The sequence below is a fragment of the Vulpes lagopus genome, chromosome 21 (assembly GCF_018345385.1).
Source record: "Vulpes lagopus strain Blue_001 chromosome 21, ASM1834538v1, whole genome shotgun sequence".
Classification (NCBI taxonomy): domain Eukaryota; kingdom Metazoa; phylum Chordata; class Mammalia; order Carnivora; family Canidae; genus Vulpes; species Vulpes lagopus.
Genome location: NC_054844.1, coordinates 43,593,237 through 43,605,983, shown reverse-complemented (window position 1 = coordinate 43,605,983; position 12,747 = coordinate 43,593,237). Strand labels below are relative to the sequence as shown.

Genomic DNA, 12,747 nt, shown 5'->3' with positions numbered 1-12,747 from the left:
CTGGAGCCGGGGCTGGAGCTGGGGCTAAATCTGGAGCTGGAGCCGGGGCTGGAGCTGGGGCTGCTGGAGCTGGAGCTGCAGCTGGAGGTAAATCTGGAGCTAGAGCCGGGGCTGGAGCTGGGGCTGGAGCCGGGGCTGGAGATGGGGCTGCTGGAGCTGGAGCTGCAGCTGGAGGTAAATCTGGAGCTGGAGCCGGGACTGGAGCTGGAGCCAGGGCTGGAGCTGGAGCTGGAGCTGCTGGAGCTGGAGTTGGAGGTGGAGGTAAATCTGGAGCTAGAGCCGGGGCTGGAGCTGGGGCTGGAGCCGGGGCTGGAGATGGGGCTGCTGGAGCTGGAGCTGCAGCTGGAGGTAAATCTGGAGCTGGAGCCGGGACTGGAGCTGGAGCCAGGGCTGGAGCTGGAGCTGGAGCTGCTGGAGCTGGAGTTGGAGGTGGAGGTAAATCTGGAGCTAGAGCCAGGGCTGGAGCCGGGGCTGGAGCTGGAGCTGGAGCTGGAGCTGCTGGAGCTGGAGCTGCTGGAGCTGGAGTTGGAGCCTGCACTTGGAGCTGGAGCTAAACCTGGAGCTGGAGCTGGAGCCAGAGCCAGAGCTAGAGCTGGAGCTGGAGCAGCTGGAGGTGGAGCCAGAGCTGGAGCAGCTGGAGGTGGAACCAGAGCTGGAGCTGGAGCCGGAGCTGGCGCTGGCCCTCCCTCCCTCCCTCCCTCCTGAGCGCACAGAAAGCTGTCCTCAGGGCTCAGGGACGCGTCCCCTCGGCACTGACCCCCGTTCCTGTGCAGCATGGGGACCCAGTGCCAGGGAGCATCCCATGGGCCCTGGCATGATTTGGGTCTCCCTGGAGGGGAAGCTGGAAGGAAGGGACGGAGGTCTTTCTAGAAACCCTGCATCTTCTCCCATTCTCAGATTCCACATGGGTCCCTAGTGTTGAGCACGTTCTGACCCTGCCCCTCCCCCTCCCCACTGGATCTCCCGTGCTGGAAACCAGCGTGTGGGGGGTGTGGGTTCTGAGAAGCCGGTGCCCAGGGCTCAATATCCAGGGCCTGCCAAAGCAGCCAGTGCCACCAGCTCCAAGGCCATTGTCCCTCCCTGTCTCAGCTCTCAACTGGGTCGCCTCTGTGCTTCCCTGGCCTTTGGCAAAGGGTCTGATTCCAACCTGGTTCTGATTCCAGTCTGGCAGCCGGGGAGAGATGGTGACAGCGTGGGTCCCTCGGAGACTGGCATTTGGAACCGGAGGGGGGGTTGTGGGTGGGACTGGGGAGCCTAGATCTTACTGCTCGTGGCTGGGTTGGTGTCCAGTAGGTCTAGAGGGCCTGGGTCTCGGGGTCAGAGCAGGGTCGGAGCTGCAGGAACCACTGGAAGGAGGGTGGGGGCGGGGTGGGGGAGGACACAGGTGGGGAGGCACTGGGAGGAGGGGACAGGCAGGGGTTTGGGGAAGCCCCAAGGAAGGCCACAGGGATGAGAGGCTAGTGGCCAGGGGGCAGGGCTGAGGGTCATTCTGGGTATTTGGGGGAAGATTTGATTATGTAATCCAGATACACAGGATGTGAAAATTTGCTTGTTTTTTTTGAGTCTATAGTTAGTTCTTTTGTTTTTGAATTAAGAAAAAAAAATTTTCTTTTTAAGTAGACTCCAGGCCCAATTTGGAGTCCAGTTTGGGGCCTGGACTCACCTCTGAGATCAAGAGTCGGACGCTTCACTGACTGAGCCAGCCGAGCGCCCCTTTATAGCTGCTCTTCTAGAACCTCGGCCTTCCCAGATGCCATTAGGGTCTTTGACGAGGAGCCCGGGAGCCCTGCCAAGGGGGTAGGTCAGTTCTAAGCTTGTTTGCTTTTTTAAATAAGGTTGTTATTTATTTGAGCAGTCGCTGCACCCAGCGTGGGTCTTGAACTCACGACCCTTAGATCAAGTGTCCCAGGCTCTTCTGAGCCAGGCAGCGCCCCAGGTCTTCATCCTTAAAGGGGGCAGGGGCGAGGCTGGGCCCGGGCCGTGGGCAGGGCTAAGCCTCCCACTCAGGCCGGCGGTGTTGCCCCTGCGGGGGACTCGTGAGGTTCCCAGGAACTGGGGGCTCCCCAGATGGCAGCCGGACTTCAGCTCAGACTGAGGGCAGGGCCGGGCCGGGCCGGAGGGCAGCTGAGGAAGGTGAGGGGCAGGCGCCGAGTGCTCGGCCGGGCTGGCGCTGCGGGGAGCACCGGGTGGGGCTCGGGTGCTGGGGGGTCGCCTCCTCGGGCTCCTGCTGGGTGAGGGCAGTCGAGGCGGATGGGGGCAGCCGTGGAGCTCGCCCCCTCCTGGGCCCGGATGCTGGGAGCCGCCGCCGCCCCCCGGGCCTCCCCGTCCCCCCGGGTCCAGGCCTGCGGGGCCCAGGCACCCCGGAAGCGACCCTCCTCGGGCGCCCCGATCCCGGGCTCCTGCTGCAGGGCACCTGCGCTCCACCGGGCCTGCCCGCGCCCCCCCCCTCCCCGTACCCCCCGCCCCCGCCCGCCCAGTGCCCCGCCGCGGAGCCCCGCAGCTGGCCCGCCTCAGCCACTCGGCGCAGCCACGGGTCCGAACGAAGGCCCGCGTGGGGCCCGCGTGGGGGCCGGGGGCCCTTGGCGGCTGGGCTCCCGGGTGTCTGCACGGCCCCCCATCTTCCTCCCAGTTCTGGACGGGGGTCCCTGGGCTCCGGGCCCCCCAGGTTCCTTCCGGGCATCCGCCTTCCTGCCCCTGGGGAGGTCCCGCCTGAGCTAGGCACGAGGGGAAGGGGGCGCCCGGCTGGCCCAGGTCGCGGGGTCCCGTGGGCTCTGCGCTGGCTGCGGAGCCTGCTTGAGGTTCTCCCCTCCCCCCTTTTTCTCAAAAAACCGCAACAGGCCGACTTCCTGCCGGCAGTGATCAAGCTCAGATTAAAAAAATAACGAAGGGGAAAGGGCCTCGGCGCCAACCGGCCCAGGAGCCTCGCGGGCCACAGGTCGCGGCCCGGCCTCCCGGCCACGAAGCAGGAAGCGGAGTCCGGGAAGGTCACGTTAAAGGTTAGCACCGGGCAGAAGCGCTGGCGGGAGCGGATGCAAATTCGCCTTCTCAGAGCCCTAAACACGGGCCCCCCGGAACCCACCCCCGCACCCGCAGAGCTGAGTGCCGGGAGCCACAGAAAGGCACAGGTATACGGTCCGAAGAATTTCAGCATTAAGGTGAACTTTAAAGATCAGATTTATTTGGAGAAAACAAAAAACCCCACAACCCAGAGGATGGGATTTTACATCTCAAGACATCTCCCAGGTATTGAGTCTAAGATTACAAATCATTTTCATAGAAGATATTTTGTACAAATTTTACACGTATTAGGGAGCGGGACAGGGCCCCTGCTTCTGTGGCAACAGGGGGACAGGTGGGGAGTGGGAAAAAAACCAGTTTTTTTTGGATACAACCATTTGGAAATAGACCTGAAGAGGGCAAAACCTACCTTTTCAATGGTTCAAAAAACCAAAAAAAAAACCCCCAACCAACCAAACCCTTTCAGCCTTGGGTATCTCTAAAAGCCACTTCCTGGCTACCGGGCAATCGAAGCCAATTATTTAAAGTCCCTCCACCTGGTAAGTCTTTTCTGTCCACGGGGTAAAGGATTCCTTAGCTCTGCTGCAGACCCCCACCCCGCTCGCCGCACAGGACCGATGGCAGGGGCCGGGCAGGACCGATGGCAGGGGGCTTGCCAACGAGGCGGGGGGTGGGGGGGGTCACCCCTCAGGACGCCGGCTCCTGGGCGGACAGTACAAAGGTGCACGTAAAAGCAGGCAAGTGAAGCTACTGTGTTGCAGCACAAACCAGGCCCTGGTTAGGTTCTCCCCATCATTTGTTCTCTCAAGGGAAGCTTCAAAAACCCCTCCAAGCCCCCACAGCCCCCCAACCGCACACTGTGTGGGACTCGAGTGGAGAGAAACCTCGTCAGAACAAAACCAAAAAGCCCCATGGAGGTGGTCGGACGGCTCACAACCCGCCCTCCCTCGCACCTCCGACCAGGAGTCCTGGAGTCCCGAGGTGTGGGAGCCGCGAGGCAGCCCTGACCTGCTGGAGGAGCGGCGACTCCGCGCTCGCCTTGCTCCCGGGGCGCAGAGACCGCCTGGATCGGGGGATTTCAACCGAAGCTGCTTCTGGGGGGTGACGGCAAAGAGCACGAGGATCGGAAGCCCGGGGCGAGAGTCTACGTTTTTTAAAGCTTCAAGATTTCAACAGAATACGGGTGTGTGTGAACTTTCAGGAGGACAGTGTCTGAGAGGCGGCAAAACCGGGATGTACAGAAGACTTGGGGACCCCCAGACCCCGAAGCGCTTCCTGCCCCAGGGGTCACTGGAGGTCATGACATTCCCCCCATCACTGGTGCAAGATACTTCTCACTTCCCCAGCGCCTCTTTTTAAACCACGATTTCCCGCTCATTTTGGTCACCACGCAGCCCTGTCCTTCAGCGGCCTACAGACTGTCAAGCACCCCCCGGGGTAAAAGTGAAGAAATTCCCCCAGGAACTCAGAGTTAAATGTGGGGGGGCAGCCAGCCTCCTGGAGACTACAACCACTTCAGAGACTAAACCTACCTTTCCAAGGATGGAAAATGTATTCAGGGGACGCCTGAGAATTCCTGCCGCCGCACTAGAATAGTGAGGACCAGTGAGGACCAGTGAGGACCAGTGAGAATCGGGAGGTAGCCCCTCCCTCTTCCTCAAGCCTGCCCTGCCCCCACATTCCAGACTCGGCCCACCGCTAAATGGAAGCCCCCAGGCACTAATCACACAGCAACTGCATGTGTCGGAAAAATGCACAACTTTTCTGTTAAAAGCTGTACGTCTCTTTCTCTCTGGCTACAATGGCGATGCTCCAGTTAGTTCAATACTTTAAAGGCTGCAGCAGCATGCAAAAGAAATTCATTTCACTGTTTTTTGTTTTTTGTTTTTTTAAAAAAAAAGTTAAGAAAGGTCTCCAGGAGATGGTGAGTTTTATTGTCTTGTCTGGATAGAGGTTTGATTTGCTCTCGAATGTTCCAGGGTGGAGAGACTAGGAGAAAGCACAGGATGCAGAGGTCTATTCGGTGTAATCTTCTCCCTCATTCTCATCTTCACCGTCAATGGAGAGAGCAGCATACTTGCTTGCAGAACTGAACTTCTGGAAGGGACAAGAGTGAGAAAATCTCTAAGGCCTTGAATTCTCACATCCCAAACCAAGAAACAGGATACTGCTACTTGGGCAAAAAGGAGGGGCCAGCCCAGGCCACACCCACTGGCTTTCTTAGCATTTCCCCTGGGAGAGCAGGTCAGAGGCCCACAGGCCCTTACACCACCTTTCACCCCAGAGAGGGGAGGAGACGTGCGGGGAACACTAGGCTGTGTGTGCTTTCCCAACAAGCAGCAGCACCCGACTTCCCACCACTCTGCTTGTAGCCCCAAACGTAAAGGGGCTCAAGGGCAAAAAACGAGCAAGCACCCCGCACTTACGGAAGCTGGATTTTCTTCAGGTTTCTTTGGCTCAGGTGCAGATCGGGAGTCTTGATCCTTTTTGCCGTCTTTCCTACAGAGGTGTGAGTATAAAACCACATCTTTAGGAGGGGACTGTCCCAACACCCATGAGCCACTGGGAGGGCCCTGCGCAGGTACCTCCAGGCAGCAGTCCTTGCTATCTGCGTGGACTTGTGTTTCTAGATTCTTAGAAGGACGCTAACTGTCTGGTTGACCTTCCTTTGTTTACAGTAGGAGACCTGGCAGTGCTCGGAGGACCAAGGGCGGCTTAACTACAAGACACGTATGTAGCACCAGGTGAGAGTGTGAGTGATGAGAGAACATGCGTACCTATCCGGCTCCTTCCAGTGGTCTTTGTTCCCTCCGTCTCCTGGACCACGGCTGGAGTTCCCACTGTGGCCTTTTGGGACACTCACCCCATCTACTTTGTTTTCATCTGCTTGAGTGGAGATGCCAAGAACAAATGAAAAGCAGGTCAAAGAACCAGTCTCCTTCCTAGTTTCCCTTGAGCTGCAGAAAAGCGTACCCCTGTGCATCGAGGGAAACTCAACCTCACCCCAACCCAGACTTCCCTCCCAAGCCCTTCTTCCCACGCTCCCCTCACCCCAAGTTAAGACCCACTAAAAAGTTCCACGGTAGGGTGATGCCATCATGAAGAGCAAACTGGAAATGAAGGACTGTGACGCTCAGTAGTGACCTTGGCCTTACAGATGGTGACATTTCTAATCTGGACTGAGCATGTGAATTTCCTTCCGATTCTTTTTTTTCCCTTTCAAAGAAATGTTCTACCAGGAAAGGGCAGGGCTGTGCTTTCTCCAAAGAGACCACTCCTGCCCTCTACTGGCAAAAAAAGGGGTAGGTAACTTAAGAACCTTGAGCACAAAACAGGTGCAGGAGGACACTGGGGTCGTTTCTGGAGTCCTCTACAGGCTTTTCACTGAGGACTCCGGCTACGTGAAACGCGGACTTCCTGTTGGTCTTACCTCTCCTTGCTGGTCCTTCCTCCGGGGGCTGAGCCGGGACTGCTTTCCCTCCACCACTAGAAGAAAAGCATGTAATTACATTCACTAGTCTTCGGGAAGGAACAGATGAACTTCCAATCGTTCGCCAAACAGTAAACTTTACAGAGAACCAAAAATATATACTTAACGTTGTAGGACACTGAAATACAGGAAAGACAACAATGAAAGCGACTACTTGATCACTCACCAAGTAGAAGTACCGTCCTGCAGAATCATCCTGATCTTGCAGGGGGAGTAGGACTCTCTATTTTACAAATGAGAATCCTAAGACCTAAGGAAGTAATTGACCCCTAAAGCCATGCCGCCGAAGGTGGCAGTGGCAGGTCTTGAATACCAATCTGCAGATTTTGAGTAGCCAAAGTGATGCCAACCACTTATCAAGACTCTAGAGAATTGAACAATGGCTTAAATGAGCCCGCGGCAGCACGCGCTGAATGGGAGCTGCGAGCCAAGATAGCAGAACTTAAAAGACGCTCCGTAAGACCAACAGGGCACTTTCCAGCATGACATCACAAGGTTTGAGATTCTACAGCTAAGCAACCGTTACGCTGGCACGCTGACTCACCTCGTGGGGGACTGTTGCTCTGTGTCCGAGCTCTGAGATCGGGCAGGAGGGTTAGAACTTCGCTTCACCCAAGCATTCTCCTTTGGTGGAGGGGCTGGCATTACCTTCAGAGGCTGTTCAGATTTGGGTGGCTTAGAAGTTGGAGAGTGACAGTCTTCCTCCTTATTCGGTGTTTCATTTTCTAGAGACTTCTCACTCTCTCTCCTTCGTGCATCTGTGAAATCAGAGTGGGAAGGTTACCTTATCAGGAAAAGCAACGATCTATTAGGATCTCAACAGAATGGAAAATGGTCCCCACCCAAATTGACGTCTTTTCATTATTCTTAAAGACCTGGATATGGCTCCCAATAGATGAAATTATCCCTAAATCAGTGGCTATTAATGATCACTTTGAGGAAATGTTTTAATGATTCAAGAAAAATAGGAAAAATAATGGCTCTCCAAGAAAAGCCACCTGACTGTTCCTAGAAATGAGTACTCTTTATTTTAGGATTATAGCCTTGCTACGTTTTCAGTGTTAAAATGTCTACACCAGAGAATATGTATATGTGTGAAGAGGACCTCTGATAAATCTCAAACCCCAGGATCCACTGAGTTAACTCCAAGTTGGAGGCTCAACACACACACACACACACACACACACACACACACACACACACACACACAATGTGATATATAGGAAAAACAGGCCATCTTTTTTTTTTTTTTTTAAAGGGCAGTAAATGTCTTCTCAAAACTAGAAGTTTTGGGATGTCTGGGTGGCTCACTGGTTGAGCGTTTGCCTCTGGCTCAGGGTGTGATCCTGGAGTCCCGGGATTGAGTCCCACATCGGGCTCCCTGCATGGAGCCTGCTTCTCCCTCGGCCTGTCTCTGCCTTTTTGTCTCATGAATAAATAAAATCTTAAAAAAAAAAAAACAAAAACCAAAACCAAACAGAAAACCAACTAAATGTTTATTTTGTCAGATTTTTTCTATGTTTTAAGTGCAGCCTCCTCAGGAGGTATATAATCAATCCAACCATCACACTTCCACCTAGTCACAGACATTACCTTCCTGTTACTAAAAAGGGTGGCTACTCCAGTATGAATAATTTCCAGAAAACTTCTACAACACTTGGATGAACTTCCAAATCATCTCAGTCTGGAGCCATGCTTTGAAATGCTCAAGTACAAATCAACTTAGAGGTGGGAGGAAGAAACTTAAAAAACAAAACACCGGTTCGCAATAAGGGAAGGGAGGTGTTATGATTTAATAGTTCAGTTTCCAAAACACTAAAGATGTTTGTGACCAATCGATAAATTCAAGGAAGGAAGGAAGGAAGGAAAGAAAGATCAAGAGTAGAAGATCATCGCTCCAGACATTGCTCTGGTCATACAGGACATCCAAAAAGGCTGGCAAGAGAGCTGTAGGACTGTGCTGCTCTAAATAAAGGAAAATTCTGGAATGTCAAAACAAAAAGAAGGGACAAATCTAACAGTCAAGTATACTCTTTAGTAGAAGATCATTAAACAGGTCGCCCAAGTCTCTTCTGATGCCATTTTCTTAGATTTTTCAGACCAGGAGATGTAATATTCTGCTCAACCTATGCTAACTGAAATAAAGCCCCCATGACTGAGTTTAATACCCCACAGTGACTGCATAATTTGGTTATGGCTCATTTATGGAAAGAGGCAATAACACGTGATACCCACCCTGGTCTGACTTACTTCTGCCAGTTGTGGCCGAGGTCCCAGTCTGTGATGACTCACTTCCTGTCCTGGACCGTTCCCGTTCCTGAGTCTCTTCACTTCGCCAGCTTGGGTGTCTGTACAAAGAGATTAAAAAAAAGAAAACAACTTACGTCCAGCTCACTGAAGGCCACTTTGGACCCATGCTGACCCCTCAAGAACCATCACTTCATACTTATCAGGCTTGCTGTATTTGTGGGTGGGTGTGCACATCTTGTTTCTCTCAAACCATTTGAAAGCTACAAGCATAAATACACTTTGGCTCTAAACACTTGAAGCTTCAACTAGAATGAAGAATATTCTCCTACCTAACCTACAGCCCTCCCTTACTGGTAACACAACTCTAAAAGCCATTTAAAACTAGGCCATTTTACAGGTTTCTACCCCATTAGGTCCAATGCCACTTTTTAATAACAAACACTTCACTACCGACTCCTTTACCATCCTGAAATATCCTTAAATAATATACCTGACATACACACGAGTAAAAATAAATGTAAAATAATTTATAGTTTATGTTTTATAGAAGTAAAAACATTTTCTCTTTATTCCAGCAACTCGAATAGAGGCACTTCCACTCATCTCATAATGGTGGCTTTACCCCACATACTAAAGCAAGATTTGGTCAGTTTTTTAATGGATCAGATAAATTTTATTTACACAATATGGAACAGGACTGGGGCACCTGGGTGGCTCAGTTGGTTAAATGTCTGTCTTCAGCTCAGGTCGTGATCCCAGGGTCCTGGGATGGAGCCCCGCATCGGCTCCCTGCTCAGCAGTCCGCTTCTCTCTGTGCTCTTTCTCAAATAAATGGATTTGGGGCGGGGGGAGGAATAGGCCGTAATTTGCCTACTCCTCTATTAATTCATCATCAATTTATATTTGTCAGAAGTTAAGCCCAATTAAGCCCCTTTAAAAGCCATGAGGGCCAGGCAACTAACTCTTCATAGGGTTCAACTGTCCCATATACTGCAGCGCACCTACTGGCCCCAGCCTGTGTACACTAGATGCTATTAAGTGACAACTAAGAACGTCTGCATGAATTTCCCAGATGTGCCCTGGGATGTATACCACACCCGTCCTTCAGGAAGCAATTCGTTCCCAGATCAGAGATCCATAACGGAAGAGAGCCTCACCTCTCTCGAGGCCGTCGCTCTAGTTTTGGCTCATCCAGCTGGCGCTGCAGCTTCTCCTGCTCCTTCTGCAGCCGCTCTTCTACTTCTCGCTCTCTAGCAGCTGTGTCAACAGGCTTTGCCCCTCCAAAGATAGAGGCCGCTCGACTGGACTGGGAGGTGCTAGCGGAGGAATCATCTTCCTTAGGAGTACTCCGAGGCTTTAGATTCAGTTTGGGTCTTTGGGGGGGACCTAAGTTAAATAAAACTCTAAGTAACAGTTTTTCAAAATCCTCAGAAGCTGATGGCCAAAAGTCAGATGCCCAGACAGCTCTTAGAAAATGCCACATGGGGGGACATGTGGTTGAGCATCTATCTTTGGCACAGGTTGTGATCCCATGGTCCTGGGGTCAAGTCCTACATCAGGATGCCCGCGAGGGGTCTGCCTCTCTCTCTACCTATGTCTCTCCCCCTCTCTCTGTGTCTCTCACGAATAAGCAAGTAAATAAAAATCTTAAAAGAAAACAAAATGCCACACGGGAGAGTAGCAGCCTAGCCAATCCAGTAGAGAAGGGAGAGCATTAGAAAATAAATGGGTGGCTTAAACAACCAAGGACAATCAATCTTCCCACTACGCCACCCATGAGGCAGTGCTACACTGAAGGGCACACTGAGGACTTACGTGGTTAGTCATCACAGTTACTATTACTAGGAAGAAATGGTCAACTATGATAAACTACTGGATGCAAGTATCTTGGTCAAATTTGTGGTCTGGAAGATGAACTACTTCAGGAGGCTGAGAAGAGCTTGTGACGATACAATGGGAAAGACTCTAGTTCCTATACTCTCGGCTCTGTGTGGAATCTAAATCTCATAATGATTCATGGAGCAAAGCATACAGTACCAAACGGCTAAATATAAACTCTAAAGGAATTTGATTTCTCCTTGGATCCAAACTGTCAGAATATTTTAAGACAAATCTTAGTGTTTCAAGGGAATTGTATTTCTCAAAATTAGTGTTTATCCTAAATAATTTCAAACATACAAAAGATAAACAAGATAAAGCTTATGTATACCAACCACTGGCTTAAGTAATAAAACACTAGAAAAGTCCACTGAAGGCTCCTGATTATCTTTCCCCTGATGACACACCTAGCTGTGTTCTTATAACCTCTATGCTCAAATTTGGGGCTTATCATTCCCGTGCAAACTTTTACTAAAGGACATACGAATGTATCTGCAAAGAGGGGATGGTTTACCGAAATTTAAATTTTCTATAAGGGTTTTTTTTTTTTAAATAAAAAGATTTATTCATTCATGAAACAGAGAGAGAGAGAGAGAGATGCAGAGATACAGGCAGAGAGAAAAGCAGGCTCCATGGAGGGAATCTGATGTGCAACTCAATCCTGGGACCAGGATCACACCCTGGGCTGAAGGCAGATGCCCAGTGATTGAGTGTCTGCCTTTGGCTCAGGGCATGACCCCAGCATCCGGGATTGAGTCCCATATTGAGCTCCCTGTGAGGATCCTGCTTCTCCCTCTGCCTGTGTCTCTGCCTTTCTCTCTCTCTGCATCTCTCATGAATAAATAAAATCTTAAAATAAAACAAAACAAAACCCCAAAAGGCTACCTTTCAGGCCACAGAGAGACTAGGAACAGAATAATCTAATTAGCCATTGTTCCAAAAAGACAGTTTGGGCCAGTGTGAAGATGGAAGGAGGAAGGGAAATTTGTTAGTAATGTGGATATAGCAATGAAGAATAAACAATGGCAGTGACTCTGGAAATAAGGGCAGATCTTAAGAGGGAACCCAGGGCAAGATCACTGGGAAAAAAAAAGATGAGGGATGCAGTTACCAAGGGAGGCAAGAATGGTTTGAGAGAGGAAAAGGTCATAAGTCAAGGAGACTCAAAGCCCACACCCAAGACTCCACTTTTCTCTCTAGTAAATTGGAAATGAAAATCCTATCTATACCAGACAGAATTCTTTTTAAAAAATTTTTTTTTTAAATTTTTTTTTATTTATTTATGATAGGCACACAGTGTGAGAGAGAGAGAGAGGCAGAGACACAGGCAGAGGGAGAAGCAGGCTCCATGCACCGGGAGCCCGACGTGGGATTCGATCCCGGGTCTCCAGGATCGCGCCCTGGGCCAAAGGCAGGCGCCAAACCGCTGCGCCACCCAGGGATCCCACCAGACAGAATTCTTAAGACTGTATAATACCTGTGAGAACACTCAGCTCACTTATGGTGCAGAGTAAATGCTCAGTGTTAGTATTTCTAAGTTGCACACATTGAAATAGAGGAAATAGTTAACAGCAATGCTTTTAAGAATGAACTGAAAGTTTTTTTTTTTTTTTAAAAAGAAAGAAAAAAAAAAAAAAAGCCCTTGGCACACAGTCAGCACTAACATGGGGGGATGTTAAAAGGCCAGGCAAGCTGTCTAAAAATAATTGAAGAGAAAAACTCTGGGCCAGACATCTTACTTTTTTGATGACATTAATGAAGTCAGAACATGAATCTTGGCCATTTACTGATACTTTTTGAGAGATCATTTTAGGGGCCTGACATCTCACCATTAGTTAATGAGTATCAATCACTTGTGGTGCCAAAGCACTGAAATCATCATCGCTTGGTTTTTAACTCTGCTGTGCCAATCACTGGCTAGGAGACTGTGGCAAATGTTTTCCTTTGGCCCATTTGTATATTCAATAAATTTTAAGTGAAAAATCTCTATGCTAAAGCAACTCAGAAAAACCAGATTTGGGTAGCCCCGATGGCTCAGTGGTTTGGCGCCACCTTCAGCCCAGGGTATGATCTTAGAGACCCTGGATCGAGTCCCGCATCAGGCTCCCTGC

General features: G+C 50.8%; 2 protein-coding genes across 5 annotated transcripts in view; one reads left to right on the top strand and one right to left on the bottom strand.

Moving 5' to 3' along the window:
- The first annotated feature begins 141 nt into the window (after positions 1 to 141).
- On the top strand, positions 142 to 3,459 carry LOC121479820 (keratin, type I cytoskeletal 10-like). The gene is made up of 2 exons (XM_041735616.1): positions 142 to 1,801; positions 2,838 to 3,459. The coding sequence occupies exon 1, from the start codon at positions 142 to 144 to the stop codon at positions 703 to 705; it is 564 nt and encodes a 187-aa protein (XP_041591550.1). The 3' UTR covers positions 706 to 1,801; positions 2,838 to 3,459.
- A 1,472-nt stretch (positions 3,460 to 4,931) lies between these two features.
- Positions 4,932 to 12,747, bottom strand: part of EIF4B (eukaryotic translation initiation factor 4B) — a 29,243-nt gene continuing 21,427 nt past the window's right edge. Inside the window, exons 9-15 of one of the 4 annotated variants that reach the window (XM_041736300.1) lie at positions 9,916 to 10,144; positions 8,744 to 8,856; positions 7,053 to 7,266; positions 6,449 to 6,504; positions 5,796 to 5,904; positions 5,445 to 5,517; positions 4,932 to 5,115 (exon numbers count right to left, since the gene is read on the bottom strand). In XM_041736300.1, coding sequence (XP_041592234.1) covers positions 5,035 to 5,115; positions 5,445 to 5,517; positions 5,796 to 5,904; positions 6,449 to 6,504; positions 7,053 to 7,266; positions 8,744 to 8,856; positions 9,916 to 10,144 — 875 coding nt within the window. In that variant the 3' untranslated portion in view covers positions 4,932 to 5,034. The remainder of the gene's footprint in view (positions 5,116 to 5,444; positions 5,518 to 5,795; positions 5,905 to 6,448; positions 6,505 to 7,052; positions 7,267 to 8,743; positions 8,857 to 9,915; positions 10,145 to 12,747) is intronic. The other 3 variants (XM_041736301.1, XM_041736302.1, XM_041736303.1) reach the window with 3 other exon arrangements.

Excerpts from the sequence above, each read along its gene's own strand:
- LOC121479820 (XM_041735616.1), top strand. The coding sequence starts at position 142 with ATGGGGCTGCTGGAGCTGGAGCTGCAGCTGGAGGTAAATCTGGAGCTG.